Here is a 27,688-nt window from a genome sequence, read left to right as displayed (position 1 = left end):
TGGAGTTGGGACAAATATTCAGTAAAGGCCCAGGAGTCAAATGATCTCAAGCGGGTTTTGGTGGGGTGGCCTTGACAGAATTCAGGCCTGGCTAAACAAAAGATAGGAGGTGCTCTCACAAAATGAGTTTTATTTACAATCAAAGAGGGCAGAAGGCCTTTCTCTGCTATTAGCCCACCCCCTTCTTGAGCAGAGACCAGCATAGGTGTGGCTCTCCACTTCTTCACACGGTTTTGGCTAGTACACCATATGGCTGGCACCCAGGACTTCTTTAAGGACCTTGGCAAGACACTCCCTAGGAACATGTTAAGGAGAGATGCTATGCTGGCTAGGGCTCTGCCCTCTTTCTGTTTAAGAGGGAGCAGCTAGCAGTGTCATCCATCTATGTCCCAGCTGAAAAGGTGGTGCTTCACCAGCATGTCCTGAACACCCTCCTTCAGTGGCTGCTTCTCTTCCTGTGCACAGAATAGCCCCAGTCAAGGGCAGGGACCACCTTGGAACCACACAGGTCACTTCTTCAACCCAGACTGTCAGCCCTCCTGTCAAAGGCAATGCCAGGGACCAACCGCCACATACACACCTCTCTCTTAGCAGGGAGCTCCCAGTCCTGGGAGAGGCTGAAGGCAAAGCAGCAGAGGACACTAGGGACCAAGGACAGTCTGGTCATTCTGGGCTATTCTGCCAACCCACCAGCCTCCCAATACCACCAAGTTCCAGGCCCTGCAGAAATGCCCACTCACCCACCGGAGCTCACACTTGATCTGGACCCAGCCAGGGCTACGCAGGAAGGACCAGGGCTGATACCACTTCTCCACAGTGGGCAGGCTGGAGCAGAGTACCTCCAGCCACAGGTGTAATACCTGTTCACTGGGAACGAGGCAGAAGGAGGGTGAGGCAGGGGCCCAGAGAACCCTAGTCTGCAACCCCTTTCCAGGAGCTCCCGAGCACCATCCACAGGACGGTGAGGACTCCAACTGGTCTAGAATCCCTAAGGACCCCTCCCCTGACCTTGGCTCTGCCCTGTGGGGTACTCTCTAAAGACCTCTCTCCACACTTACTTGAGCCCCACACAGATAAGTGAGCGGAGTTTCACATCCATTTGTGCGTGTACAGCATCATGGGTCACATTCACAGACTGCACAGCCTGATAAGGGCACAATGTCACTCAAGTGCCCAGTGGCTGGCCAGAGAGGTCTCAATACTAGCAAGTGTACTTACCCGGTACAGCAACTCTTCAGGGGTCAGGACTTTGCCATCTTCATCCAACCTGCAAGAACAAGAGTGCCATCACTGGCTGCCGTGCTGGGCACAGGCAGGTGTCACAGGCACTGTGCATGTACCTGTATGTCTTACAGAGCACCAGGCGGGAGTACACAGAATCAAAGTCTCTCTCGACCTCCCGGCCCGCTGCCTGTGGTGGACAAGACACGGTGTGAGGGTGAGGGCAGTGACAATGAGCATATACCACCACCCTGCTAGCTCCTTTCACCTCTTCCAGGAACCCAGGAAAGGGCTGAGGCGAGCACCATGGATACCTGTAGGGCTGGGACTGAGAAGGCCAGGTGCCAGCAGTGATTACCTCCTCAATAAACAGCCAGGGGTGGCAGGCTCCTCCAAGCAAGGATGGCTTCTTCAGTCCATGTTCAAACAGGGCCTTGAGGGCTGGGCAGAGGGTCCCTCGGACAAGGTCTGTGACTCCTTCTGTCACAGAGTCATCCCCCGCAATGGAGTACTGATAGATAGAGAGGATATTTGAGAAGCCCAAGGCTGACACCTGCAGCCAGCCAGCCTCTCCTTGTCCTCCTGGCAGCTGCCACAAGCCAGGGCTCACTTGGATATAGACCCAGCAGGATGATGCTCCCACACCATGAGCTACAAGGAACAGCTCTACACACTCTTACCTCTTTGCTCCGTTCATCCAGGACCTCCACAAACTTGGCTGGAAACCAGCCTGTGGGAAGAATTAGCCATGTGAGGAGCAGTAGCAACTATCCTAACCTTTGTCCCCAAGGTCCAAGAGCAGATGTCTCCCCAAACTACCCAAAACTTTCAAGCAGGTCAGGTATGCCAAGAAGACCAAGAGGAAAGAAAGCCCAGCTCCCTCAGAGGCCAGGGGTCTGAGGCTGGGCAGGCCATGAAGAGAAGAGCAAAGGCTCATCTCCCTTGGCAGCCCTGAAGCAGACAGAAGCCCTTACTTACCTCTCAGGCCGTTCAGCTCACCCACCCAGCAGTGCTCATCCTTCTGAGAAATGATCTGTAGGAAAGAACAGGACAGGGCTCAGGGCCTGCACAAACCACCTGATGTCCTCATGCTCAGCAGCATCAGCTTTCAGCACAGAAGGCGGGTAGCAGGCAGCATGCGTGCCAGACCCACACACACCGTGATGATGTCATTTTTTCGGAAGCCTAGCTCATCATCATCATGCCGCTCAAAGTCCAGCAGGGCCTTGGCCCGGCGCCGGTGGCTGTGAAAGCATGCCACATAGTTTTCATGGTCCCGCTGGTGGCTCTCCATGCTGTAGTCTGGGGATAGCTCCTGGCAGAAAGGAAAGGCCCACCGTGAAGGAAGAGCCTCAGTACCATGAATGGGCTGGGGAAGGGGAGCCTGCCACTCACCACACTACAGTTTTTGGGGTCTGTGCATTGAAAGTGGCGCGCCACACGCAAAATGGCTTCACGGAGGTCAGCTACCAGCTCTGTCTGCTTGATGTTCTTGGCCTTGAGAGCCTCCAGGTCATCTTCCCCTAGGAGGCACACTGGCATAGTAACAGGCCCTGTCCAGCCTCTAGAAGAGCCAGCATAAACCCACGCTGCTACTCACCAAAGAGCAGGGAGGTGATGCCAGACTTCCTCCGCTGAGTCCTGCGGCGTACAACCTACAGGGAGGTAAGCCCATCAGCAGTGGCCAAAGAAGCCACTCAGAAAGGGAAGACACTAACTTGTTTGTGTTTCACTGGTGCCTGGACATTTCTAATGGCCTGAAGGGGACACTGAGATCAAACCAGATCTTCAGCTTAGGCTAGGTACAATGTCATGTTACCAAGGAAGCCTAGTGGCCATCTGCTGGTCTAATTGGCCATTGCAGGCATGTGCAGAGCTGGGCGGGATGAAGAGTGGCTCAGCAGGGGAGGGCCTGTCTGTTTCCCATAGCCCCTCACTCTGCGCTTCTTTGGGAACACCATGATTTGGCCTAGAGCCTCCATACTCAGCCCACCTGAGAGAGATTGGTGGTGACACTAGTCCCCAGGGTCTGGCCTTGGTCTGCAATGAGGTAGGCCAGGTGCTTGCGGCGTTGGGTCTCCACAGCCACATCAGTGAGGGAGCCAGCCAGTCGCATGGCCTCCCCCAGCAGCAGCTCAGCATCCTCCATCTGTGCTGGGATGTCTGACAGCGTGTTGAAGATGGAAGCAGAGTTCTCTGATTGTATCAGTTCTTCCTCCTGGGGGGGGGGGTAGGAAGGTAAGGGAGCTCTTCAGCTGGCCCAGGAAGACAACCCCCCCCCCAGTACACCCACACTCAGGGCTTCTTTCAGGCAACACCATGATGAAGGCTGAATTAACTCCCCAGAGGAGGGTACCAGGGCTGCTGTACTTGGTACATGCTCTCCTGTTCTCAGTCTGGAAGCTAGGTGGCCTAGACCAGGGGGCAGGAGACCCTGCAAGCACCTTAAGGCACAGCATGCCCAGCGTAGTCTGGAACAACACCAGTGAGCCCTCGTAGAAAAACAGGTCCCAGATGCGCAGCAGCAGTCTGATATGCACCACACTGGCGAAGGCCGTGAGGAACCAGTGCAGCGTAATCAGGGACAATTCTGCCAACAGACACCAAAGCCACAGGGGCAGAGACAAGGCTGTGGCCTACAAGGAACAGCCTGGACAGGAGCGAGGCAGCTCCCAAAGAGCAGCAGAGAAGAGAGGAAGGGAAGGGGCCAGAATGCAGAAGACAAGAGCAACATAAACCATGAGAGCTTCTGCCATCAGTCCTTTGCTGATGCAACCCCAGAGCTCAGGGTTGGCACTACCATCTTAGGATCCCTGGACCTTGTGGGAGGGAGGCAACCAGGTCTCACCAATGTCATGCTCCTGCAACAGTTTGTCCAAGCGAGGCAGATACTGAACAATCAGGTGGCGCAGGACCCGCTGGTCAGTCTGGACACCCAGCAAAGTGGTACTGAAGTAGGAAGCAGGCAGTAGGTCCTCAATAATGGCACACATCATCCAGAATGCATCCTCCTCCTCCAGGAATAGCAGGAGGCAGGCAGCCACCTAGCCAGAAAGGAGGACATGGGGCCTCTACCCAAGTATTCAAGTGAGCCAGAAAAGTTGCCCCAGTCTAATAGATAAAGGTTCTTGGGGTCATCTCCTAAAGGCACACTTTTCTCAGGCTGGTTGAGAGGGTCCCTAGAAAAAGAAACATGTTCCCATGACCCTCCCAGGTCAATCCCTGCCTCCCATCTTTACAGCACCTTAAGGGAAAATATGCCTCACAAAAGGCCTGTAGAAGACCCTGGTTGCCTCCCAGGCTGCTCACCATGCCTGTGCCCTGGCAGTAGCCAATCTCTGGGTAGAGCCAGGCCAGTGCTCGGAGGACTCTGCGTAGGCGGGGCACCCCGATGCTGTTCACGTTGGCAAAGCAGGCATTGCTGGGCATGGTGCGGAGCAGGTCCTTTTCAATCTGTCAGATTCCCACCCCACCCCACAAGACCTTGTTTGATGCAACTGTAATACCCACCCAGCAAGGGAGAGAAGCTGTGGGTAGGCTTCTGTCCCATCTGTGGGGATTCCTTAGAGTTGAGGCCAAGGCTAACCCTTCCCCAGGATTAAACCCTATCAAGTATGGAATTGCGCCCACATCAGCCACCTGCCTGACCCAAATCTTTATTTAGAATTGCCTGCTCTTTCTTATGTAAGGCCATCTCCTGCATGTCCTTCCACACATGTTGGATACCTTTGCCTGTAGCACTGAAGGGCCTGGAAAGGAGCAAGTTTACTCCAGGCCACATTCACTAATAAAAGGGCTGCCCACCCTGCCAAGGAGACCAACAAGGGGCAGTCCCAGAGGTGACATGGGCTCTGCCAAGCAGCTCCTCCCGACCAGCTAATGGGCTGTCCCATGTCACCTGTTTGGCAGCAATGGTCTCATCATTGGAGCTGTTCTTTACAATCTCACGGTAGGACAACTCAGAGTTCTTCTTCTTCTGTAGTGCCCCAGATAGCCGCATCCACAACTGGAAGAAGCCACACAGCAGTTCCTTTTGTGACAGGCCAGGGCACTTTCAACTCTGTGGGGCCTTTGTCTTTGTGACCATCTCACCTGTGGCCTCATGCCATGTGGGATGCCAGCCAGCACTAGGGAGCGGAGTTTCTCAGAGCGGGGGAGGGAGACTGCAATCTTGTCCCAGGTGAGATCCCCCACATCGTGGTTGTGGGTGAACTCCAGGTGGGCCTGCCACCGCAGCCTCTGTGGGGGATCCTCTACCAAGGGTGCACCTGCCACCGGGCTGCATCCAGGTTCAGAACCTTCCACCAAGAGAGAACAGAGGAGGAAGGAAAACGTGTTCCTCACTCCACATTCCCACAGCAGTCCTGTCCTGATGGGGCTTACTGCTGTCTCCAGGCTAGGTGGTTCCACTGCCCACTGCCTCCCAAAAGCTCTGGCCACACAGTCTTCTTAGTGGAAAGGAGACTATGCAGACCTTTCTTAAAGCAGCCCCAGACCCAGGTCTCCATCCTCCAGAGGCCCTGGGGGCTCCTTGTACCCTAAAAGCCAAATTCAATCCCTTTGGAATACAATGGGCTTTGGGAGTCAGTTCTCACCTTCCACCATGTGGGTCCCAAGATCAAAATCAGCTCAAGCACATTTACCCACTGAGCCATCTCACTCTGGATTTTCTTGCTTCTTACCTAACCCCTGACTACTGATCCATACCAAGACACCAATCCTTGCCTATAAGAGCCATGGTAGTGACCATCTCACTGGTCTCCACAGCAATCCACATGTCAGCTCATGTCATCGCTCAAGCTGAAGACCAAAGGCTTTCATGCTCCATCATCTGCTACACTGTCCTCACCTCTCACCTCTTTCTTCTTCCTCCCTCCCTCCTCCATTCTTCTCCACCAAACCCATTCACTCCTGCGACCTGTGCACCTGTCACTGCCCTTCCCCTCCTTCTAGTCCTCCTGAAAAACATTACTCAACTGCCTTATATGTAAATATTTCACCTTCCCCTTTACTACACATGGATTGCTCTTCACAGGTCTTCTTGCCCTGAGCATACTCTATTATTGCTTGATTATAGCCTGTCTCCTCACCAAAATGGGAACTTCATGTGGTCAAGACCATCTTTGAGGACATAAATGGGAAGAAAGCACAGGCACCACAGCTTCATTAATCCCCTTGAACACAGAGCATGAAGTCTATGGTGTGGTGTGTCCTGTCTACAGAGCCCCCTCAGCACTCACCCTAAGCCAAGCTCTTACCCTAGTTCTTAAAAACCTCAACTGTGGCAATATTGCTCAGAGAAAATGCACAAGTCCTAAGTGTGTATCTTGATGGTTGTCAATAAACTAATGCCAAAACACTGTTCCACACATGGTTGTGAACACTCTGTTGACTATCAAAACAACAAATGATTCCATCATTCTAGAAAGTTCTCTGTCACCCTATCAACCTGAGCTTTAACTTCCACCTTTTTGCAAATTAGAAAACCAAGGAAAATTAATGCCTGAGTTACAAATCCTGCTATTCCTGCCATGGATCTGGCAGATGGCCTTCCCAACAAGCTGAAGCACCTAGTCAGATGCCCTCTTGTAGAAAACTAGCTATGCCAGGCATGGTGGCACACACTTTTAATGCCAGAAGAGAGGCAGGTGAAACTCTGAGTTTAAGGCCAGCTTGGTCTACATAGTGAGTTCCAGGACAGCCAGGGAATCTGTAGAGAGACCCTGTCTTAAAAAAAGAAAAGAAGCCGGGTGGTGGTGGTACAACCTTTAATCCCAGCACTCAGGAGGCAGGGGCAGGCAGATCTCTGTGGCAGTCAAGGCCAGCCTGGTCTACAGAGTACATTCCAGGACAGCCAGGGCTACACAGAAACCCTTTCTCAAACAACAAAACAAATGAAAAAGGCTGCAAAAGTATTATAATCAATCTGTAGTAATATGATCTTATGCAGCCATTAAAAATGTGTAATGTTTAAAACCCTTAAGTAACACAGGAAATGCTCCTGGTGTAATGTGACATTTCATAGTGTCACAAGAAAAGAACACCTCATGCAGCAGTGGCTTCCCCAAATTGTGAGACTATGGTTTTTTTTAAACCCCCACAGCCCCCCCCCAAATACACACATAGGGTTTCTCTGTAGCACTGGCTGTCCTGGAACTCACTCTGTAGACGAGGCTGGCCTCGAACTCCCAAGTGCTGGGGTTAAGGTATGTGGCACCATGCCTGGCCTTCATTTTGCTTTAATCATCATCCCTTTCTACACTGTGTAACTTTTCTATAATATACATAACTGCTATATTATGTAAACACCAATAAAATTTATCTAAAAAAATCAAAAGTTCCCATAAACGTATTATCACCCTCAGGTACACTCTGTTCTTAACTCTTTAAACACCACCCCCAGACCTTAGAAGTTACATGTGGTGGAATGCAAAACACGGGGCAAGAACCCTCCTGAGGACATCAGCAAGATCACACAAGAGGGGGCTGTGTCTTACCTTCCTTGTCTACACGGAAACCAAACTCATCATAGCAGAACTCTGGTTGCTCTGCAGACTCTTCCTTCTAGAATCAGGATTAGGAAGCAGGCTGTCTATCCACTGTGAAGCAGTTCCAAAAGGTGCCACCCATATGGCTGACCACTAAAACCCACCCTGATAAAGGCTACCCATCTATGATGCCTTGTATGGCCATCATTAAAGTACAAAGGGTCACTACCATGACTGAATTCTCCTGTGTCTCCTAGCTAGCTATTGGCTGAGTCCTGCAGGCCCAAGACACTAAAATGTCAGCTCCAGTAGGGAGTCTATGACCCTGTGTGAATGCAGGGAGAGTGGGTCATCCACATGGCAGGGTGATGCCTGACTATGCAAACAGCAATACCTGTGTGTACTTTGCCAGAATTTCCTGGGGCCATATGCTTGGAGTCAGGGCAGAGAAAGGGCCACTGGCAGAAGGCATGTGGTTTCCTACAAAGACCAGAGAGAATAATCAAGAAAAGTAAAAACACCAGGCCTGGTGGCACACATCTTTGATCCCAGCAGAGACAGACGGATCTAAACTTGAGATCAGCCTACTCTGCATACTGAGTTCTCATTCCAGGTCAGCCAGGAGTACATAGTGAGAACCTGTCTTTTAAAAAAAAAAATCGCGAGTGTGGTGGTGGTGGGACATGGGAGGAAGGGAGGGAGAGGGAACTGGGATTGATATGTAAAATAAGAAAAAACAGAACAAAAATAATAAAAATAAAAATAAAATTGAGTTGGCTCACCCAACATGAAAAAAAAAAAAAAATCACATAGAAAAGACTGGCTATGCAGAATGGACTGATGAAGCTGGTGGAGAAACCTAAAACAGCACCGTGGAAGAGCAGAAGCATGTCCAACATGTCCAGCAGATAAACGCAGACTTTTTTTTCTTTCCAGTTTTGAGACAGGGTTTCTCTGTGTAACAGCCTAGTCCTGGAATCCACTTTATAGATCAAGATGTCCTCGAACTCAGAGATCCACCTGTCTCTGCCTCCTGGATGCTATGACTAAAGGTGTGCACCACCAGTGTCTGACCTAAACTCACACTCTACTTCCTTCCCCACCATAGTGGGAAGATTCCCAGGCCAGAGGAGCATGGAACTAGAGACATGAACAGAGAAAGACAGTTTCAGTTGCTGACCCAAGAGCCCAAAACCTTCTCTTCCCCCTTTTCTACCTCCTTTTTCACCTCTCATCTACAAGATTGCTTTTCAGTTATTTGGGTTGTTTTTGAGAAAAGGTCTCATAGCTCAGGCTGCCCTCAAACTTGCTATATGCTGTGGCAGGCCTTCAATGCCTCATCTTCCTTTGCTTCCGAGGAAGATTAATTATGAAACTGGAAGTCAGCTCTACCACAACTCCTGATAAGTGTGCAGGCCTTGTCCCTACCTGACATCATGTGCAGTCCCTACCTGACATCATGTGCAGTAGACAGTAGCAGGTCTTCTCAGATCCAGGCTTAGATGGTCATTACGGGAATCTCTGACGTCATGAGGTTCCTCAGACTCATCTGCCCTATCAAGAGAGCAAAGGGGAGGTTGTCCCACACACCACTCCTCAATCCTGGAAGGAGAGTCCTCTCTGTCCCTGTCCAATCTCAAGTATGAGATTCTCTCTCTCTCTCTCTCTCTCTCTCTCTCTCTCCCTCTGTTCCTCCCTCCTTCCCTCCCTCTCTCTCCTCTCTCTCTCTCCCTCTGTCCCTCCCTCCTTCCCTCCCTCTCTCTCTCTCCTCTCTCTCTCTCTCTCTGAGACAGAGTTTCTCTTTGTAGCCCTGGCTGTCCTAAAACTTGCTTTGTAGACTATGCTGCATGAATTGAATACTCAGAGCTCATTCATAGTCTATACCACAATGAGGTGGTGGTGCATGCCTTTAATCCCAGCACTCAGGAGGCAGAGACAGCCTGGTCTACAGAGCGAGTTCCCGGACAGCCAGAGCTACACAGAGAAACCCTGTCTAGAAAACAAACAAACAAACAAAAACAAAGAGGATATCTTTCTGGGAAATGGGGAGGGGAATGACTTCTGGGGATCTGGATTCTGGCATCAGTTCCACTAATCTCCAATTGTTCAGGCTCTAGGCAAGTATATCTAACTCATTTGAATCTCAGTTTTCTTTATTAATAAAATGAATACTACTACCTATGCCTTACAAAGATCATAAAGATTAAGTAAAATAATGCAAATAAAGGCCTCAAGCATACCATCTGATTTACCATTAGGAAACTGGGGATCGTAGTAATTCCTAGAAAATGACTGTTGAGGGGGAAAAATATGACTTGGTATCTGAGTCTTGGGTCCAGACTGTAGTACACTAAAAACTATTAAGCCATATGAAATTGCTGGTATTCATGTATGGTAGCCTACAAAACCAATGCCAAATGGTTTGATGTAACATATCCCCAGGTAAGTTCCTAAGACTTGGCACATAACCACAAAGGAGGTCATTTGTTTATTCTTGAAGAAGAGCAGAGCATCCAGGCATGTGACAAATCCCAGTACAGGAGGCAGAGGCAACTAAACCTCTGAGTTTGAAGCGAGCCTGGTCTATATAGTGAGGTCCAGGCCAGCCACAGATAGATAGTAAGACCTTGTCTGAAAAATAAAAGGAGGAAAATATGGCAGAAAAGCATGGAGGAAAACAGGTTGTTTAAAGTGGAGGAAATGACATCTGCTGTGGAGGGCAGAGGGGTTGGAAGACAATTCGCAATCAGCAGTTTTCTTGACAGCCTCCTACTCACTTGTCACCCAGCAAAAATGACTGAGCTCTGAGCCAGGCAGCCCAACAGAGAACAAGGTCAGGCTGTTGCTGAGTAGTTGAAAATCAGACATGAGGCAAAACCAGATGGAATTGTGAGTTATCAGAAGAGAGAGGTTATCTGTATCATATCAGAAAGAACCTTTGGGAGCTGAAGTCTGAGCAAGAGTCCAAGGCAAGCAAGGAATTAAAGCCTGGACTTCACTAAGAGAGAAATTCAGGTGCAGGGGAGCCTGGGGTGCAGTGAGGGAAAGGAGTGAAAGGAAGCAACAGCAGGGTCCAAGGGCACCTTACCCTGAGGACAGATCTTTGACCTGTATTCTCAGAGAGTGGACAGACCAGGATTAGATAAGCTCTCCAGATGCCCAGAAGTCTATGGAGACTTCAGGGCCAGAGCAGATGGCCCAGGTTAGATGATGTGGGCTTTGCCTGGGCAAAAGCACTGAGAAATGGTGAGATTGTGGATACGTTTTAGCAGGCTGCAAGTTTCAGCTCTGAATTTTGTATACATGTGTGCATCTGTGCTATTTTTGTGTGCTATATATATGGATTCGTAAACTACTTCTTCACGATGTCCTTAAGCCTCCTAGATGTGTTACTACTAAGCTGGGCAGGCAGGTTTTTCAGCTTCTAGTTGTTGTGGAAAATCCCCTGAAAGCACTCCTCTGGAAATTGAGAGAAGTGTCCCAAGGAGTAAGTCATGCCTTGGTTACCTACCTGGTCACTGTGGCTGCCCTCTTGTTGCCATAGGGGTGTTCAGAAGTAGAAACTTTAGAAAACCTGCAACTGATGCAGCCACTTCGGATGTACTCTGAAGAAACTGCAACAATTAAATGCACACGCTAAAGGAGCCAGTCCCAATGATGTGTATCCTCCCTAGCTTACCAACCCCACATTTGTTAGATAAATGTGCCACTGTGTGTAGGCGGAAAAGTACTGCTCCTTTCCTGTGGTCTCCTGATTGGACTGCAGGGACCTATACCCCTACAAGGTTGCAGGGCTACTGCCACATGGATGACTTTCTGCAGACATCCACCAAGAAAAACCAAGGCTGAACCAAAATATGCAAAACCACTGATTTCTGTTTGTACCTAAGATCCTGAAGATCACGTTTTCTCTGTAAAGAGATGAATGAAGTGATGCTGAAAACTACAGATAACTGATAACCTTTTAAGAGCAGCTCAGAGCTGAGAAAGACTAAAGGAAGGCAGAAGTTAGTATGGCCACTCTAGATGCTCTTAGCACCTACATGGCAGCTCACAACCATCCATAATTCCAGTTTCAAGAGATCCAATGTCTTCATCTGACTTCCTTGGGCATCAGGCATATATACATGCATGCAAAAATACTCATACACATAAAATGAAATAAAAATAAGTTGTATTACAAGTTTTCATAAAATAATAAAAGTTGGATATTGCTGTGACATTGTAAAGGGTTTGACCTTTAAGAGATGATTAGGTGTGTACACACCTTTAATCCCAGCACTTGGGAGGCAGAGGCAGGAGGATCTTTGAGTTCAAGGCCATCCTAGTCTACAGAGCAAGGGAGCAGAGCCAGGAGGACTTCAAGTTTAAGGTCAGCTGTCTATATAATGGAATCCTGGCTAGAAGAAAAAACATAAGGTGATTGAGCCATTAAAGCCAGGAATGTGGAGTCTATTGGTCTTGGATTTTTGTTGTTGTTATGTTTTATGATCTGACCTATGTTACCCAGGCTGGTCTTGAAATTTTTGACTCAAATGATCCTTTCACCTCAGCTTCAAGTGCTGGCTGGCACTATAGACATTTGCCAGCATGCCTAGCTTGATCTTATTTTTTATGTTATTTTCTTTGAAAGTATTTAAGACTATACTGTTTGAGGTTTCAGACTTTTTCAGAATTTGGAAGATCTAAATAGACTTCATTAGGGAAGTATCCCTAATTGGAAAATCTGAAACTTTATTTATTTGAGATAGGGTCTCTCTATATATCCTTGGCTGTCTTGGAACTTGCTATGTAGACTAGGCTGGCCTCAACTTCACAGAGATTTGCCTGTCTCCGCTGGGATTAAAGAGATGCACCAACATTATCTGGCCTGAAACCTTTTTCTTTTCTTTCTTTCTTTTTTCTTTTCTTTTCTTTTTTTTTTTTTTTCTCCAAGACAGGGTTTCTCTGCATAGCAGTCCTGTCTGTCCTGGAACTCACTCTGTAGAGCAGGCTGGTCTCAAACTCATAGAGATCCAATTGCCTCTGCCTCCCAAGTGCTGGGATGAAAGGTGTGTGCCACTACAACCCAGCCTGGTCTGAAACTTTTTAAGCGTTGGAAATGCTCAAAAACTCTACTAGCACTTGTTGCCCTTCCAGAGGCCCAGGCCCAATACCCAGCACTCACAAGGTGGCTCACAACTGTCTGTAACTCCAGTTCCAGGTGATCCTATGCCTTTTTCTGGCCTCTGAGGGCACTTCATGTATATGGTGCACAGATATAGATATCTGACATATAAATACCTATATACACAAAACAATAAAATTAAAAATTTTCAAGATCTAGCATTTTATGTGTGGTGGTGTTTGCCTGTATGTATGTATGTATATATACCATGTGTATCTCTGGTGCCCAAGGAGATCAGAAAGGATCAAGTCTTTGATCCTGGAATTTCAGATAGTTGTGAGCCATCACATAGGGTGCTGGAAGTTGAATCTGGATCCTTACAAGAGCAACAAGTGCTTTTAACCACTAAGGCATCTCTGCAGCCCAAAAATAATAATTAAAATGTAATGTTCAGTGTGGTAGTGCAAGTCTTTAATTCCAGCACTCAGGAAGCAGAAACAGGTAGATCTCCTTAGGTTTGAGGCCAGCCTGAGTTCCAGGTCAGCCAGGACTACATAGTAAGACTCTATCTCCTAATTAATTCATTAATTAACTAATTATAGGTAGTGTTATAGTATACTATTATAATTAGAGATAATTACAACTTAGAATTGCACTGATGACACAGCTACTACTCCCACCTCAAATTTCCTTCTTTGGGGATTTAATGTTTATGCAAAGTTATATCAAGTGGAGAAAAAGTGGAGGAGAGAAGGGGGAAAAGGTGCAAATAGCTCATCTATAACTGTGAAAAGGACTCCTTTCCCTCTCATTTGTAGGTAACACTTTACCAACAGAAAACAGCTTGAATTTGACATCTTAGCAACCTAGAAAAACATGAGTTTCTTAAACTGCTAAATGATAAAGCACATTCACTTTTCAAGTTACTGTGGGAAGCCCTACCCCCCACAGGCTAAATAATCACTGGAAAGTAACTACAATGCCTTGAAACTAGAGCTGGCAGCCCCAGTTTTATTCTGTAAAGGCTAGAGAAGGTACCCCAGGTACCCAAGCTTTCACATAAGGCTGCAGACAATTCCCAGCATGCTGACATGAAATATTTTTTCAAAAGCAAAGACATAAAAGCAGCCTACAGGAAACAAGATACTTAGCAAGGAGATGAGCAAAGTACAGCCATCTGCAAAATAGACTCCCAGGGGAAAAGATGCCATTTCAAAACCTATTTTTCACAACAGTTTCATGTCTCCCGAGTTCTGTGCAAATACCCACAGGACCATCTTATCCACTGGCAACACAGTAAAATGTAAACATAAATGAAAGCCTGAAGTTGCAGCAACTAGACAAATCAGATCTCTGTTGAGATGTGGGAGGAGACAAGACAACTGGCTACATGGCTACAAGACCTTGTCATAAAAACAAATAAAGTCTCTAGATTATAAACAGCCACTAGGTTTATAATGTATGACCAAGGAAAATTTGAACTCTCCTTTGATTTTTGTTTGGGTTTTTTGTTTTGTTTGCCTCTGCCTCCTGAGTACTGTGAGAAAAGACGTGTGCCACCACCACCTAGATCCTCTGACCTTTTGTTTGTTTGTTTGTTTTTGTTTTTGTTTTGTTTTGTTTTTTGAGACAGGGTTTCTCTGTATTGCTTTGGAGCCTATCCTGGAACTGGCTCTGTAGACCAGGCTGGCTTCGAACTCACACAGATCCACCTGCCTCCGGAGTGCTAGGATTAAAGGCGTGCAACACCAACGCCGGCTCCTCTGACCTTTTTAATAGCCCACTAAACAATATAAAATAAAAATTCTGGGGCCAGGGAACTGAAGAGATGGCCCAGCAGTTAAGAGCACTGGCTGTTTTTCAAGAGGACCCAAGTTCAATTCACAGCATCCACAAAGCAGCTCACAACTGTCTGTTACTCCAGCCCTAGGGGATCCAATACCCTCTTCTGGTCTCCATAGGCACTACATGTACGAGGTACAAAGATATAATACAGGCACAACATCATACATATAAAAATAAAAGGAAAATAATTTTTAAAAATAAAAGGATGTGCCTTAAGAAAAGTATGATCCAGGGCCAGTGAGAGATGGTTCAGTGGGTAAAGCCTGTTTACCTGAGTTCAGTCACTAAAATCCATGGTACAAAGAAAGAATCAGTTCTTAAAAGCTGTCCTGAACTCCACACAAGTGCCCATCTCAAACCCAGGACCAGTAGAGAGTCAAGAGAAAAGCATGGCCCGGGTGAAGAGATGGTGTAGCAGGTAAAGTGCTTGCTGTGTAAGCATGAAAAGGGGAGTTTGGATCCCTAGACCCTACTGAGCTGAGCTGCTGTGGCTGCTTACCTGTAACCCTAGCACACAGGGTTAGGGATGGGAGGATAAAGACAAGGAATCCCCGATGAAGCTTATTAGCTAGGCAAAACTGCTAACTCTGTTATGTTTATCATAAAACCCTGTCTCAATATACAAATAATAATAATCAAGAACACCTGATATCAACTCTGGGCTTCCACACGTACATACCTGCACATACATACACATATGTGCACACTACACATAGATAAATACACAAAAAGAAATTTAGAAAAAAACAAAAATAAAAACGGTATAACTATGTAGCTAGCTCTGGCTGGCCTGGAATTCGCTATAGACCAGACCGGCTTTAAAATCAGAGATCTACATGTCTTTACTCACTGAGCCATTTCTTCAGGCCCCTTCAAGATATGTTGATCAGCAGATCTCAAACTGCTGACTGTGCTGACATCACCTCTCTAGTACTGATGCTGCTGGATCTGGGAAAAAAAACACTGAGACCCAGTAGTCTGAATTCCCCTTTAGCCATTCTTTCGAACCCTCTAACAAACCCACCCTTTCCAATTCCCATGTTCATCTACCTCTCTCCTAAAGAATCAATCAATCACTGATAGATGCTATTTCATACTGTTTATGTACATGTCTGTCTGTCCTATATCCAGTACCTGGTCCAGAGTCTGATCTAGGGCAGGTGTTAACTTGAGGATAATAATCTAGTAGCTCCAGATGTACAATACTCTTTTCGGGTCCTGCACTTCATCTGACCATTCCTTCTTCAATGCACAAGCATTAGCTTCTTTAACAGTCCCTCCCTCTGCTTCATTTTGTTTGATGTTTGTCTTAGTTGGGGTTTCAATTGCTGTTAGGACCAAAACAACTTGAGGAAGTAAGGATTTATTTCATTTACATTTCTAGGAAACAGTTCACCACTAAGGGAAGTCAGGGCAGGAATCTAAGCAGGGCAGGAGCTGATTCAAATAAATGCCATGGAGGAATGGTACTTCCTGGCTTTCTCTTTATGGCTTGCTTATCCTGTTTTCTTGTAGAACCCAGGGCCACCAGCCCTGGTGGGGCCACCTATAATGAGAAAGGCCCTCCCACATCACTAATTAAGAAAATGCCCCATAGGCCTTCCTACCGCCTGATCTTATGAAGGCATTCATTTCTCAATTGAAGTTCTCTTTCAGATGATTCTAGCTTATGTCAAAGTGACAAAAACTAGCTAGTACAGTGTTCCAATTCCTCTATGTTCCTAACCAACCTATCCAGAAATACTTAATAGTGACCATTTACTGCAGGCTTTCTCCATGCCAAGAACTCTAACCAGGGGTAATGGTGCACACTTTTAATCACAGCACTAGGAAGGTAGAGACAGGAGGCAACAACTCTGTCAGTTAAGGCCAGCCCAGTCTACATAGTGAGTTCTAGGACAGCCAAGGCTATGCAGAGAGACTGTCTCAAAAAAACAAACAAACAAAAACACAAAACCAAAATGTGAAGATATGCAAAAAAATAAGGGGCATACATTTTACATAAATGTATGTGAAGGCACAGTAAACTGGGCGTAGGTAGAATTTTACTTAATACTCATATCTTTTTTTCTTTTGTGTTTGTGTATAGTGTCTACATGTGTCTGTTAGATATACATGTGTCTGTCTCAATGCCAAGTATTTTTCTCTATTGCTTTTCACTTATTTTTTAAGATTTAATTTTTAAGTACATGGGTAATTTACCTGTATGTACATCTATGTATCATGTATGTATAGTGCCTCTGAGGCCAGAAGAGGGTATCAGATTCCCTGGTACAGGAGTCCGACAGTTCTAAGCCACTGTGTGAGTACTGGGAATTGAATCCAAATCCTCTGGAAGAGCAGCCAGTGCTCTTAACCTCTGAGTAATTGCTCCATTAACCTCCCTCATCTTTTTGAGACAGGTTCTCTCACTAAACCTGGAGCTCATCAATTCAGCAAGACTAGTTGGGCAGCAAACTCCAGAGGCCCTCCTGTCACCCAGGAGTATAGGTGTGCAGTTTTGCCTGGCTTTTTATGTGGGTGCTAGGGACTTGAACTCAAGTCCTTATGCCTGTACTGAGCAATCTCTTCAGTCTCACCTTTGGAATGTAACAGGCATAGGTCTATAATCCCAATACTGGGGAGGATAAGGAAGGAGCACCAAAGTTTAAAGCCATTTAGGGCTATGTAGTAAGTTTGAGACCAGCTTAGGCTATATTAATCTTGTTTCAAAAAATAAAACCAGCGGCCAGAAAGATGGCTCAACTATTAAGAGCACTGGCTGCTCTTCCAGAGGACGTGGGTTTGGTTCCTAGAACCCATAGGGCAGCTTACAACATCTGTAATCTCAGTTCCAGGGGATCCAATGCTCTCTTGGGCCTCTGAGGAAACCAGGCATGCACATGGCACATAGACATACATGCAGGCAAAATATTCATACATATAAATTATTTTTTAAAAATAATAACTATTTTTAAATACTAAAGGTGAGGCTAGAGAAGTAGCCTTAATCAGTAAAGAAAGCACTTGTCATGAAAGCATAAGGACCTGAATTTGGATGCCCAGAGCCCATATAAAACCAGATACAACAGAGCCTGTCTGCCATTACACCACTTTCCTAACGCCAATATTTCCTACCATCAACATTATTACAGATCTCGCTGGCAGGATCTCCACCTCCAGTCTTGCCACCTCCCCTATCCACTATCTTAAAACCACACAATCTTTTTAGAATAGACCCAATTATTTCCTTCCACTCTTTAAACCAAACTCCAGGTGTCATGGATGATATAATCATTGATTTATATAACTAATCAATTAATGAGTTGACGTAACATCATCCACTTCCCTAAGGTGGCTCGAAACCAGACTCGTGAACATTGCTGTCATGATTAATTTAAATATTTTAATTATATAATTCATATTTAATTGGTCTAAAATACTTGACTGCCACCTCATGGATCCATAATCCACTGATCATGGATTATATGATGTCCTATTTTTATGACTGAATAATAACATAATGAGTGAATGAAATGGTCTGCCATACTCTACACAAGTTGTCCCTCACGTGAGTCCCACAAGATTGTGTGACACTCCCCAGTTCATCCCTTATTTAATCGAAGAGTTTAGTAGCAAAATGTGTAAATCCAATTATTTCCTTCCACTCTTTAAACCAGTATAAGAAAACTTATACTGGGTGTGGTGGCACACACCTTCAATTCTCAGTGTCACTTGAGACCAGCCTGGTCTACATAGTGAGTTTCAGAGTTTCAGGACAGCCCGGGCTATATAAAGACCTTGTCTCAAAAAAAAAAAAAAAAAAAAAAAAAAAAAAAGAGCCTAATTTGTTAATTTGATTTATACCTAACCACCCTGTGACCTACCTCTCACTGGTCCTCAACATGCACTGTAGCATCTGCCACTGTATATTTCCCCAGATAGTGGAACCTGTTTCTTCCTCACAGAGCATGGTGCCTGACCATTGGTGCTAACCTTCTAGAACTGGTCCTCCCCCAAACACCCCAGTGACCCTTGTTGAAAACTAGTTTATTACTCCACCACCTTTTACATTCCTGAGTGTGACATCTGAGGTAAACTCCCCTTTCTCAATTACTTCCTCAAAAACTAGGGTCAGCAGAAGAGCAAAGCACTTCTTTATTCACTTCCCCTGTAGCTCCTACAGGTTTGTTACTGGGGCCACTGTCCCTTCCTTAAGTCAATATTTCCTTTATGATCAGGGATAGAGTGTTCTTTTAGGTCAGAGAGGTGTGGCAGTGTAATACAGAACACACAATGGGCAAACACAGACCAGGCAAGGAGGAACCTCCCCTGGAGCAGATGCCAAGGAGCAGGCTGCCTCTTCCTGTTCAGCAACCAAGAGCCCTCCTATTTGAACTTTCTCAGGCTCACAACCATCATCTTTCTGAGGTCTTCAAGTCTCTCCATGGATCACTCCACTAATATTTACAGCTTGGCACTATCTGGCTGTTAATGAGGAAAGCCAAGGCCAGGTATCTGCATAGCCCATCTATTCCACCATTAAGGAAGTGAAAACTGAAGCTCAACATTCAGGTAGCCCTAAAAAGCAGCTAGGAGGCTTTGAGGAAAATAAAGTTACTTGAGGGCTAACTAGTGAAAAAATTTCACTGAAAAAAAATTTTTTTTTAATGTATAGTATCATAGGGAGTCTGGCAATATAGCTCAATTAGTAGAATGCTTGCTTAGAATGCAGCAAGCCCTGGGGTTGATCTCTAATACCCCACAGAAACAATGTGATAGTATAAGCTGGTAAACTCAGTACTCTAGGGGTGGGGGCAGAAAGATCAGAAATTCAAAGTCATCTTTGGCTACACTCTAGGCCAGCCTGGGATAGACATATATAAGACTCTTGCTTTTTCTTTTTTTGGTTTTTCAAGACAGGGTTTCTTTGTGTAACAGCCCTAGTTGTCTGTCTTGGAAGTGGCTCTGTAGATCAGACTGGCCTTAAACTCACAAAGAGCTGCCTGTCTCCCCCTCCCGAGTGCTGGGATTAAAGGTGTGTGCCACCACCACCAGGCTGTATGACCCTTTCTAGAACAAATAGATGAAAATAAACTAAACAGCACATGGGAAGCAGAAGCAGGCAGAGTTCCAGGTCAGCCTGGTCTACAGAGCGAGTTCCAGGACAGGCTCCAAAGCTACACAGAGAAACCCTGTCTCGGAAAAAAAAAAAAAAAATTAGGGCTGGAGGGGTAAATCAATCATTAGTGTGTACTGCACAACCATGAGGGACCTGAGTTTGGACTCCCAGCACCTACACAGAACACAGATGGCAGTGTTCATCTTATTATTACCACTTTGCCTTCTATAATATCTTAGGGGTTTTGTGATAGTTCTTTATATTCCATACTTGGTATGTGTGATCTAAGCAATCAGGTTGAGGGCTGGGAACAGCACATTGGGAACAGTGCTTGTCTAGCATGCACGAACCCTGGATTCCACCCTCAGTATTGCAGAATAAGTAAGAACAACCAGGACCATATATTTAAATATCCCACTGTAGGAATAACATCACTATATTGAAGTAACCCTAACTATTTAATGAACTTTCCTGCCTTAGCTAGCCCCATGTATATTCCTTTTGAATAAAGCCAAGGAACAATCAATACAGAATTTATCTTTACTGTGCTTTAAAACTTTATCATGCATCTCTGACTTCTGCTTTGTTTCTGTTCTTTGGGGTTGTGTCACACTGTGTAGCCCAGGCTGTCCCGGAATTCACTCTGTATCCAACCTGGCTGGAACTTGTGTTAACTCTCCTACCTCAGCCTCATAAGTGCTGGGATTACATGCTGGGGGTCTCATTAACTTTATATCATATTTCCTTCAGAGTTATTTCAAACTCCCCACAATTCTGATGACTTCTGGGGCTGGTCATGGCCTAAGAAGAGTTGAGGTCAAAATTACAGTTGGGCTGGCAGTATAGCTCTGTGATACATGCTGGGCAACACAAGGCCCTGGGTTCCACTGCAAAAGCAAAGTGTGTGGGCGTGGGAGGAGGGAGTACTGGAGACATGGCTCAGTGGTTGTGCTGGCTAGTTCTAAGTCAATTTGACACAAGCTACAGTCATCTGAGAGGAGGGAACCTCAACTGAGAAAACGCCAGCAGAAAAATCAAGCTGTAAGCAAATAAGCCTGTATGTAGGGCATTTTCTTAATTAGTGATTGATGGGGAAGTGTCCAGCCCATGTGGGTGGTAGTCTTGCATTCTATAAGACAATAGGCCGAGGGAAAGCAGGGGGACCAACCAGTAAGCAGCACCCATTCATGGCCTCTGCATCAGCTGCCGCCTCCTGGTTCCTACCCTGTCCGAGTTCCTGTCCTGGCTTCCTTCAATGATGGACTATGATGAGGAAGTGTAAGAGAAATAAACCCTTTCCTCCCCAAGTTGTTTGGCCATTGTGATTGATCACAACAACAGTAACAACAACAGTGGTACTCTTGCATAGGACTCAGATTTGAGTCTCAGCACCCACATGGTCACTCACAACCAATCATAACTCCACCTTCAAGGGATCTAACGCCCTCTTCTGACCTCCAGGGGCTCCTGCATGCACAGGATACACATGAGCTCTACATAGGCACACATACACATAAACATAAATACATCTTTAAACCTGCTGTAAGTCATTTCACTTACTTTCTCCATTCTCTTTTTACCTCCCACTTAGAGGGAAATGGATTCTTCCTCTACATGTTAGCTCTTTCACCATAGTAGCCTTTCAGTCCAGTTCCTTGTGGTATCTTACTCTTGAGCACCTTCTGTCTATTCTCCATTACCTTTAAGTCAGTGCACATACTCAGGTCTCCTGAATCCTTAAATTACAATAACCAAACCAACATGACCATGTCTCTCAAGCCTCTTTCAACATTTTGTTATCTGCTTTACTGACGTATAGAAACTTTTTTTCTTTTCAGAAAACTGTCCTAGAACTCAATTTGCAGGCTAGGCTGGCCTCCAACTCAGAGATCTGCCAGCCTGTACCTCCTGAGGGCTGAGATTAAAAGTGTGTGCCACCACACCTGGCTGAAAAACAAAACAAAACAAAAACATTTGACTTAATAAGTAAAGATATATGGATGAATGAGACCCCAAAGAATGGTAACCAGACAAAGGAGCTAAATACAAGTCACGGTGGTTTGACTTATGTAAACTACAGAGAAGTCACACTGTTTAGGAAAATCAGGCAAAGTATCTTGGGATAGAGCCAGGAGTGGTAGCACATGTATACAATCACAGCACTCAGGAGGCTGAGGCAGAAGACTGACAGTTCAGAGCTGGCTCAGGCTATATAGCAATTTTTTTTTGGATTGCTATTTGGATGAAAGGCTCTGTGGAGGTAAAAGGACTCTGTAGAGTCAGTTTTCTCCTTCCACCTTTACATGGAACCAAACTCAGGTCATCAGACTTGCACCTGTGAGCCATCTCACTAGCCCTATATAACAAGCAATTCTGAGGCCAGCCAGAACTACATACAAGAATGTATTAAAAAAGAGAAGGGAGAGAAAGAAAAAGAAAAGGGATGAAAGCAATACTGGAGTTTAAACTTATTCTCAAGTCACACAAGTTAAGGATATTTGCCAATGGAATGCAAACATAAGAAGTGGGAAATGACTTACTGCTTCCTGTCTTTAGAATGTGAGCTAAAAGGTCCCATATTATTTTGTTGAAAAACAAAACAAACAAACAAACAAAAAAAACCCAAACACCTTCTTTGAGCCCTAATTGCAAATCATGCCTCTTCTAAGACTTCTTTTTATTATTGAGACTAAATCTCCCCTATATTGCCCAGGCTCACCTGGAAATTTCTGGGTTCAAGCAATCCCCCAGCCTCAGCTAGGAATACAAGCATGGGCCATCTCCTGTTTTAAAAATGAAGACTTTTGGTAATTAATTAGTTCTTTCAATTTCAGTTTTCATGTTACTCTTGTTGAGCATGCATCCATTAAAAGCTAATCAATGAGCCAAAAGAAGCTAATCTTCTAAAACATACATCGTTAGAGAAAACAACAAATATAAAGCTGGGCTCAGGGTTTCGCACACCTGTAGTCCCAGTCCTCACGAGGCAAAAGGAGGATCTTGAGTTCAAAGCTAGCCTGGGCTGTACAAGATCACAACAAAACACACATAAATATAGTCAGCCACAGTGACAAGAACTTGTGATTTCTGTACCTGGGAAACAAAGGAGTTCAAGGCCACTCTTAGCTATATTTACTTTGAGGCCAAGCTGGGCTACAGAAGACCCTTCTCAAACAAACAAAACCTCACAAATACAAAACAAAAACCACAAATGCTTTAAAATGCAGGAAATATAGAGCCGGGTGTGGTGGCACATGCCTTTAATCCTGGCACTCAAGAAGCAGAGACAGTGCAGCCAGCCTAGTCTACATAACAAGTTCCAGGCCAGGCAGAGTGACATGGAGCCTCCGTCTCCCCCAAAAAGGAGGGGGTGACTAAAAATATTAATGCAATTGGAAGAGATACACAATGTTAGAAGACAGATAATAGCTAACACTGTACCTACTGAAAAGAGGCGAATATCTCATTTGTGATGATGATCATAAGGCAATGAGCCTACATTTTCAAAAGGAGTGTTTTATTATATTTGCAATCTTTTCTTTTTTAAGAAAAAAAAAGTGCTGTCAAAACAGCTGATAAGCCGTACAGAAAATTTAGCCTCATTACTTAGTCACATACTACTACCACAAGCACTCATCTCTACCATGTTGAGCACAACAATCCTATAAGGCATTCAACCTCCAAGTTATTCGTCACCTATTGTTGATCTAGGGAGAGAGGTAAGGTGGTGAACAAGACAAAGGCCCTACTTTTCAAGAGCTCACACTGAAAGCTGGTATTACAAAGACACATTTGTGGTTCAGTCCCTAGTCTGTCAGATTCCACAGTCTACATTTTATCTTTCAACCATATCACTTCTCATGGTTGGTGTGGAGGGTGGCAGGGAACTTGGTACCCCAAGAAGAAAAGCCACACATGCAGGCTAATTCTAAAGCAAGGTAAGGTTTCTCTTTGTTAGAGGTCCACCATCTTTCCCCAGTTTCCTAGACTAAAGACTTTGATGTAGACATTTAACATAAGATACTAACAGTTTCCAACTTTTTCTTCTTAGTCCCTAAACCTTTAGGGCAAAATATATAGAAGGTGGGATAGATACACCATAGATATTCAGTTCACGGTTGAATGAAGTTCATGAAGGTAGAAGCCAGACTTTAACACACTAAGAAGTGAAAGAGTGATAGAATCTGCCCCCCCCCCATTTTTTGAGACAAATTTTGTGTATCCCAGGCTGACCCGAACTATTTATGTAGCTGAGGACAACTTTAAACTGATCCCCCCTGCCTCCACTGAGATTACAGGGAGGTACCACCATACCCAAGCACTTGGTGCTAAAGATCAAATCCAGGACTTCTTGCATGTTAGAAAATCAACCTACAAACCGAGCTATATTCCCAGGCCCAGGATCTGCTTTTTAAGGACAAATATACAAAGGAAAATAGGCCAGGTGTCATGGCACACATCTTTAATCCCAGCACTCAGAAGGCAGAGGCAGGCAGAGCTCTGTGAGTTCAAGGCCAGTCTGGGCTATAGAGTGAGTTTCAGGGTAGCTAGAGCTACATAAAAGAGAGAATTTGTCTCCAAAACAAACAAACAAACAAACAAACAAATAAAGAGAAAAGGGGAGAAATGTAGTGATTTCTGGGAGAAATGAGACCACAGAAGTCATTTACATATGTAAAATGAAAAGACTGAACTGGGAGGGTAACTCAACAGTAGAGCTTGCCTAGCATATAAAAGTTCCTAGGTTTAATTCCAAGTGTTACATTAAAAGTGAGGAGTGAAACCAAAAATGAGCAAAGACTTAAACATGCTTTTGTTGTTGCTTTGCAGTGCTGGTATTCAACAAAGTATATACATACATAGTAGGCCTTGTACATAGTAGGTATGTGCTCTATTATTAAGCCACATCCCCAATACTTTGAATATACTTGTTTAAGGAAATACAGAACACTGTCAAGAGAGCAGGAATCCTGGGCATGATGGTGCACATTTGTAATCCCAGGACTTGGAACGTGGAGACAGGAAGATCTTGAGTTCTAGGCTATTCAGCAAGCATTATGGGGGAGGGGAAGAAACTGGGGTTTTAGAGGTAGAGAGAGTTGACTAAAAATTTGCTTTGTCACAGTGTTTGTAAGAAAATCATTTAACCTCTAGGCCTTTTTTTATGCATATGTAAAACATAATAACACCTATAATTGGCTGTGACAATTACAGTGTTTATTAGGCAAAAGGAACTTAATAACTGCTTCCAACAGATTATTGCTGCAAGAAGAAGCCACACTCCTGTGTTCTAACTTCTTCCAACTAGCTGTCCTGTCCAGATTTCCTGTCCAAATTAGTGTTACATGCAATGACAAACAGGATCTTTATTTCTTCTGTGTACCACCCTTTGTGCTATTCCCACTTCCTTATGACAGTGTGAGCTCATGAATGGCTGCTGTGGAAATTTACTGCTGTTATCAGCTGAGTAATAGGCACAGTCTGGAGAAGAAGCTGATGAAACTGAAGTCACCAAATCTATGAGATTTTGGACTTCTCAGAATTTCCCTCACTTCTATGACATACCACCCCAGTTCATTCTTTTGTCAAGGTGACAAGTTCCCAAATTCACAAAGAAAGAAGGTTAGTGTGTTTTTATGTAGAGGCAACTTTTTGTTCACAAACTTCTTTCTTCTTGCTAGGAACTAAACAAAAGGTCTCACCATGGTAAATCAGCACTCTACCCAACCCACATCCAGGACTCCCCACAGTCCTATTAAGTTAATGTTTGCTGTGGGTCATATCCATCAATCCAACTACCTCCCCTCTCACATAGATCACACACATCTGTGGTTAAAAACAGAAAGTTGGGTGTGGTTATGTATGTGTGTAAGCCTAACATCTTAGAGACACAGGCAGAAAGGCTAGCCTGATCTACAACAGAAAAGTTCCAGAATAGCTATCGACAATCAGGGGCTGTAGCCATAGCTCTGTGGTTAAGAGTGAATACTGCTCTAGCAGAGAACATGAATTTAGTTCCCAGAAACCATAACAGTCTCACAACTGCCTGTAACTCTAGCTCCAGTAGATCTAAAGCCATCTTCTGACTTCTGCCGGTACCTATCCTACATGCACTTGTGAATAACACACATGCACATCAGCACGAATGGACACACACACACACAAATAAAAAATAAATCTTAAAAGTTTAAATAATCAACCAAACACAAAAATCAAGAGGAGATAAATGACAAAAAGTGGAAAGGTTCCATAGCCATCACAAAGTAACAGCTATACTTGATTAGGATTATCAAAAACAACAAGAACAAAAAGCAAGGTCTCAACCTTCACTTAGAATCAATAGCAAATTGCTCATGGAGAACAGAAAGAAATGAGTATGTGAAACACATAACTAATGCTTAGAGTCCAGAGAGAACTGGATGCAAACAAAAGGAATAATGGGGTAAAGAACTAGGAAATGTATGTACTGTTAAACTTAGTCACCAGCAGTTAGAAAAACTACAAATAAAAGATGAAACTAAAAATTAGTCCAATTAAAAAATATGAATTTTCAGGACTTGAGCGTGCAAACCTTTAATCCCAGCACTTGGGGCAGGCAGATTTTTGAGTTCTAGGCCAGCCTGGGCTACATAAGGAGATGCTGTCTCAAAAACAAACTTGAATTTACCTAGAAAAATTTATTTTAAGGGATTTAAAAAAAAAAAAAAAAACACTCTGGGTCATCTCTAACTATGCCACCAAAACCAAAAACAACAAAACAAAACCCATTGTGATCCATCACACATATCCTATACAGCATGATACTGGACGATGCTACACAATCTGTCACTGAAAAAGAAACTATGAAGCATCTGTATTTCCCATTATTGCATTACTCCCATATTAAAACCTAAATTTCAGACTAATTTCCAGAACTCCAACTGGAAGCTCACAAGGCGACCCTGCCTAAATATTCGCCTCAGTTTCCCCAATGCTAACACAGGGCAGCGCGCTCAGTCTCGGCCTAGATGCTGAACCTGAGTCTTAAATGAAAACACCCAATTTCGCTCTGAAGGAGTTGCCACCTGCGGAGACGCCCTCAGCAGCCCCACTTCACAGACAGGCGTCTCCGCGTCAGGCGCAATTTCTCGGATTCGCCGGGCGCTGCTGGAGGGGGTGGGTCTGTCACGCGCGTTCCGGGTCGTCGTGGGAACAGTCGCGCCACAGCAGCCCGCTGCCCCCGCCCGAGGCGGCGTCTTTTCCGCTGCCTTTCCCATTCAGCCCCCACCGCTGTCCGCGGCCTCCACCCTAGGGACAGGTGAGCGTCCGCCTCATGGGAAGACTCGCACCCCACTCACCTGTCTCGCGGCCACCTCAGCAGGTCCGTCTCCCAGCTGGCTCCCAGTCAGCGCGCAGCGTCCCTCCGCGCACGCGCGGACCGCAGAAGTGGCGGCCGCGGATCATGCTGGGGAGTGTAGTTTTATGGAGAGACTGGACCACTCCGCATTCCAGGCCTCCTTTTGGAAATGCCTCAAGCACCTGATCCATCCTGTGAGCAGCTCCGGGTTATTTTGGAGCAGTCAGGATAGGGTCGATGTCACAAGGCCAGAGACCGGCCTTCTCTTTCAGGCTCACAGAACAAGCCTCCAGACCAGCTTAATCCAGTTTTCCATTAGTCAGGCCCTAGGGGAAGCACTAATTGGTTGAAGGTACCACCAAGAAGGATGTTGTGTGTGGAGCCTGGGGCCCTGCTTTTGAGTCACTCCATTAACATCTAGCGTATCCATGGGAACCCAGAACTTGAGGTTGCTGTGATGTGTTTGGGAAACTTTTAAACACGGTACCAAAGAACGATGCAGAAAGATGACAATTGCTACTGTCACTGTTGGTAAGGAATCTAGCTTAAAAATGCCCTTGCCCCATTTCAGAAAGGCTATCAACTGCTTC

At 45.3% G+C, this 27,688-nt stretch overlaps 1 protein-coding gene across 6 annotated transcripts; it reads right to left on the bottom strand.

Moving 5' to 3' along the window:
• Nucleotides 1-113: 113 nt before the first annotated feature.
• On the bottom strand, nt 114-27,261 carry Sgsm3 (small G protein signaling modulator 3). Of its 6 annotated transcripts, none has more exons than XM_051189432.1 (22): nt 27,100-27,261; nt 9,161-9,263; nt 8,104-8,189; nt 7,719-7,785; nt 5,314-5,519; nt 5,120-5,227; nt 4,531-4,674; nt 4,070-4,265; nt 3,666-3,811; nt 3,215-3,439; nt 2,822-2,876; nt 2,617-2,744; nt 2,381-2,536; nt 2,200-2,254; nt 1,902-1,951; nt 1,580-1,732; nt 1,341-1,411; nt 1,219-1,267; nt 1,059-1,144; nt 741-867; nt 581-641; nt 114-455 (listed from the first exon to the last, which is right to left on the bottom strand). In XM_051189432.1, exons 2-21 carry the CDS (start codon nt 9,168-9,170, stop codon nt 588-590), a joined length of 2,172 nt encoding a protein of 723 aa, XP_051045389.1. In that variant the 5' UTR covers nt 9,171-9,263; nt 27,100-27,261; the 3' UTR covers nt 114-455; nt 581-587. The 6 variants fall into 6 exon arrangements, with proteins under 6 accessions (XP_051045389.1, XP_051045385.1, XP_051045386.1 ...); XM_051189428.1 differs by having other exon boundaries at nt 745-867; XM_051189429.1 differs by lacking the exon at nt 27,100-27,261 and adding an exon at nt 15,512-15,601 and having other exon boundaries at nt 745-867.
• Between the last annotated feature and the right edge of the window lie 427 nt (nt 27,262-27,688).

The sequence above is a fragment of the Phodopus roborovskii genome, unplaced genomic scaffold (assembly GCF_943737965.1).
Source record: "Phodopus roborovskii unplaced genomic scaffold, PHOROB, whole genome shotgun sequence".
NCBI lineage: Eukaryota > Metazoa > Chordata > Mammalia > Rodentia > Cricetidae > Phodopus > Phodopus roborovskii.
The sequence above is the reverse complement of the archived record's forward strand: the minus strand, read 5'-3'. Positions and strand labels throughout refer to the sequence as shown.